We start from the raw sequence: 4,492 nt of genomic DNA, 5'->3' as shown, positions 1-4,492 counted from the left end.
GTCAACTGCTACTCCTTTTCAAAGTATCTTCCATCACAACGTACACATTTCTCATGCCTCGTAACCCACTTGGCGAATACATTTCTATACCAGTCAGATTTAAATGTTGCAATAATGCTCATAACTCTAGAGCGCAGTTCAACTAGGTCCTCAAACCGGATTCCTCGTAGTTCGGATTTGATGGCCGGAAAAACGGAAAAGTCCATTGGGGCCAGGTCGGGTGAGTAGGGTGGGTGAGCGATGCGGTTAAACCCGAGAACATCAAGTTCCAGAGAAGTGGCAGATGCTGTATGGGTCGTAGTAGTAAAACCAGGACTCGTCGGTGGTAATAATTCTGTCTAAGAACGCGTCGCCTTCTCTCTGGTATGAACGTAGAAACTGTCGAGATGCTTTTACTCGGTTTTCTTCCTGATCAGCCGTCAATAATCTCGGTACCCAACGGGCCGAAACCCGAGACATTGCAAGTGTCTCAGTTAACATTTTGTGAGCAGATGCCGTACCTACATCACAAACTTCTGCAACTTCTCTTACTGTTATGCGACGGTCGCACTGAAGCGCGTTTCTTGCAAGTGTCAATTTATCGTCGATGACGGATGGGCGACCGCTCCTTTCCTTGTCTTTTGTTGACTTTCTGCCATCCCGAAACTCTTTATGCCATCTAAATACCAATGGTCGACTAACAGTACGTCCGTTGTTTGCCTGTTCTAGAAGTTGCTTAGTTTCTGTTGGCGTTTTCCCAAGATTAACGCAAAACTTAATAAAAACAAGCTGTTCCTTTTTTGACGGTGTTTCCATAGTCGTTGTCTTGTCGCGCACGTATTGCTATAATGATCTGCGGTAACGGCTTAAACAACTAGCGGAAATGACGTCCTTAAGGTAGAACGCGACACTTTGCGAACTTTCGAGTAGCGTCTTGAAAATTGGCATGCAAAAAATTGACCATATTTCTGATTGGATTTCGTTGATTTTATATCAATAGTTTCAGCCAATTTTTGTACACATGACGTCAAAGTTGACCATCAAAGCCCGTTTTTGAACATGACGTCGTTGCGTATCCTTGACAACTGTTACGGGTATTTCAACGCCATTGGCGGACAAAATATCTTAAATCCTACAGCATTCGACGGAAATTATTGTTTCCTTTAAGCAGATATAAAATTTATTGTTTTACGCCGAAAATTGTTTGAGAAATGGAAAGAAAATTGTCAATTTTGTGTAAAATTTGACGTTCAGTTTAGCCGCAATTTTCGGCTTTAAATCGGCTTATTAAAAAATTCCTGAAATAAATTTTTGATTTTTTTCTTTAAACGTCCTTTAGTCAAAATAACTAAAAAAAATAGGGGGTCACCGACTCAATTTTTTCGGTACACGTGATTTTATTTCCCCCACCCCGTGAGTAATTTTGTTTCGAAATTCGACGTATGCAGATACGTTTGAGACTTCAAAGTGCGGCAATAATGTTCAGCTTATCAGGAGAATTGTTCTAGAGTTTAACTAATACATATAAAACAACAACAACAATGTTCCATTTCAAATTCTTAACATTGTACGAAAAACAAACGATTTTTTTCTTGTTTTTAAGCATGATTTATAACTTCATAAGGAATTGTAAACAGACGCATGTAAAGAAAATGACGTCAGGCGTTCAACGGCAACGCGTACGCTGCGCAAACAAAAATAAATACAACTGAGAGTAATCATTTGCGGTGTTCCTTTTTGATATTGTAATACAATAAGATAAATAAACTTGAATCGAGAAATATGCCTTATGGAACAAAAAGCAACTATATATTTTTATGTAAATTTAGAAATTTACGGAAATTCAATCATAAATTAATACGTAGTCTACAAGAAATTCTGCAAATCTATACATTTTGCATTACCCACACTATGAGTGATATACTGTGAGTGATATGTATTTTTTCACCTATTAAAAACCAGAATTTGAATTTCACTTGTAATCAAAAACTATTGCAACAATTTGACAGAATTGGCGAAATATTGACAAATAAAAATATACGGTTCATAAATGAAACTTAGTCAATTATATTAGCGTGAAGCAAACAGTCATGCTTGAAACGTTAGCTTAGTGGGTGTTGGATTACAGATGTAGCACGTTCGATTCTACAAATATCTGTATTACATATTCTCTCGTTTTGCTTATCATTTTAGAATATCATAGTGTTAAAAATAACGATTAATTGAGGATTCACCATCAACGCTGTATTAAAAACATTACTATCAAATCGGCCTTTGCAAATATTCATTATTCACTGTATAGCCAAATTTATGGTAGAATTTATTTTGAACAGGAAAATTTAGAAACAGTACTTTAAACATGAAATATAATGAAACGCTGTAAATACACGTCTGCGGATTTTAGCGAACCGGCGGCCCTGAGCTAGATACTGCACAAAGGAGTGTTGCGTTGTAAATCTTTATACAAAATAAAGATATTTCAATATATATTGTCATTTTTTTGTCTGTACATGCTACGGGCACTGTAGAGGATCTGTCGATGTTTCACTAACTATTTAATCAGTATGCAACTGACATGTTAATAAAACCGAGAAATATAACATTTTAATCAAAGTTTTATTGTTATTCTGACAAATGTCAGATCAGACTATTATTTCTTTCCTCTTGTAGAAAGTGGGTAATTCTGAAGTACATCTTTATTCACTGTTTTATATACAAAATCTGTATTTACAAGAATAAAAAAAACATATTTTGGTAATATCTGATCGTGTAATTAAAAAAAAATACGTATTTTAGTAAATACGAACTTCATTCAAAGTTCCCGCATATTACGAGTGTAAGGATCACGGTATATTAGTCATATACGTATTGCATGATATACGGTCCCGTACATCAAATTTCACTTATTTTTACCTGTCTATCTATAATATACGGAATTCCGCACCCTTTATTGTATCCATATATTTTCCGCAGCACTTGGTCATAATAGATACTTGTTTTTTTTTTATTCCTCCAATATTGAAGAGCAAAATCCAAAGGGGTGGGGGAAATAAAATCACGTGTACCGAAAAAATTGAGTCGGTGACCCCCTATTTTTTTTAGTTATTTTGACTAAGTATACATTTTAAAGGACGTTTAAAGAAAAAAATCAAAAATTTATTTCAGGAATTTTTTAATAAGCCGATTTAAAGCCGAAAATGGCGGCTAAACTGAACGTCAAATTTTACACAAAATTGACAATTTTCTTTCCATTTCTCAAACAATTTTCGGCGTAAAACAATAAATTTTATATCTGCTTAAAGGAAAAAATAATTTCCGTTGGATGCTGTAGGATTTAAAATATTTTGTCCGCCAATGGCGTTGAAATACCCGTAACAGTTGTCAAGGATACGCAACGACGTCATGTTCAAAAACGGGCTTTGATGGTCAATTTTGACGTCATGTGTACAAAAATTGGCTGAAACTATTGAAATAAAATCAACGAAAACCAATCAGAAATATGGTCAATTTTTTGCATGCCAATTTTCAAGACGCTACTCGAAAGTTCGCAAAGTGTCGCGTTTTTAGGGGCTCTTTTTATTCAGTAAGAAAACTTATAACAAGAAAATAGTCCGTGCGCCAGGATGCGTAGACAGGTGTTGCTATGGAAACGATTATATGCCGTATAGTAACGTTACAACGTTTTAAAGACATAACTCGGATAAATAACATATTAAGCTATAATTTGTATTAAATAATATTCGCAGCTGTAATTAGAAACAGAGAAAATCATATTGTCTCAAAACTTTCCGAACAACCCTCGTACAAGGGCAACTTTTCTATTTAGATTATTTTAGTTATATTTAGCTAGTGTTATATCAAAAGGCCATTTATCTCCAATCCTATTTCTCAAAAGAGTTTCACTTTTTGTGTCTTGCAGCAGTTTTCAAAAAAAAACTAATTAATTAACAAATTAACTGAACCATCTTTTGTTTCTGTTGCTTTTGGCATATAGTACAGTTATAGTGATTTAGTATTTTGTATGGAAGTCAAATTACTACTTGTTTACATTTGCTCCTTTTATTACAATAAATTTTACATTCAGCGCAACTTTCTTCAAGTGAAAAGCTATAAACATGCTCTAAAACCATTATTTTACTGTTATAAAACTCATGTTTGCCCTTCATTAAGCAGTAAAACTGTTCCTGAGACATAATATTCCTTTAAACAAGAAGAAAGTCACACTGTTGCCTGAATATTGGATTTGAATTTAATACTATTCTGTAAAAATTCTATCTAGTAATCAATTGTGGATCTAAATTCGACAATGTTTAACAGCTTAAGTAATAATTCATATAAATTTACCAGCAGGATAATTTATAATATTGCGGAGAAAGAAGATAAATGTGTTTGAATTTCAAAACTAATACGAATCACAAATTGCACAATTGAGAAATAGTTATTTTTATGCTGCCAACACATTTTTTAATCAATGTTAATCTACTTATTTTGTACCAGCAAAGCCTAAACACAG

The 4,492-nt window shown here is 34.1% G+C and overlaps 1 protein-coding gene across 1 annotated transcript; it reads right to left on the bottom strand.

The window, feature by feature from the left end:
• Positions 1 to 261: 261 nt before the first annotated feature.
• Positions 262 to 795, bottom strand: LOC132756911 (protein GVQW3-like). Its single transcript, XM_060748054.1, has one exon. It carries the CDS (start codon positions 793 to 795, stop codon positions 262 to 264), a length of 534 nt encoding a protein of 177 aa, XP_060604037.1.
• Between the last annotated feature and the right edge of the window lie 3,697 nt (positions 796 to 4,492).

This window comes from Ruditapes philippinarum, unplaced genomic scaffold (genome assembly GCF_026571515.1).
Source record: "Ruditapes philippinarum isolate M1 unplaced genomic scaffold, ASM2657151v2 ctg1380_1_1_1_1, whole genome shotgun sequence".
NCBI classification, from domain to species: Eukaryota; Metazoa; Mollusca; class Bivalvia; order Venerida; family Veneridae; genus Ruditapes; species Ruditapes philippinarum.
Note: the sequence above shows the minus strand (reverse complement) of the source record. Positions and strands in the feature narration are given on the sequence as shown.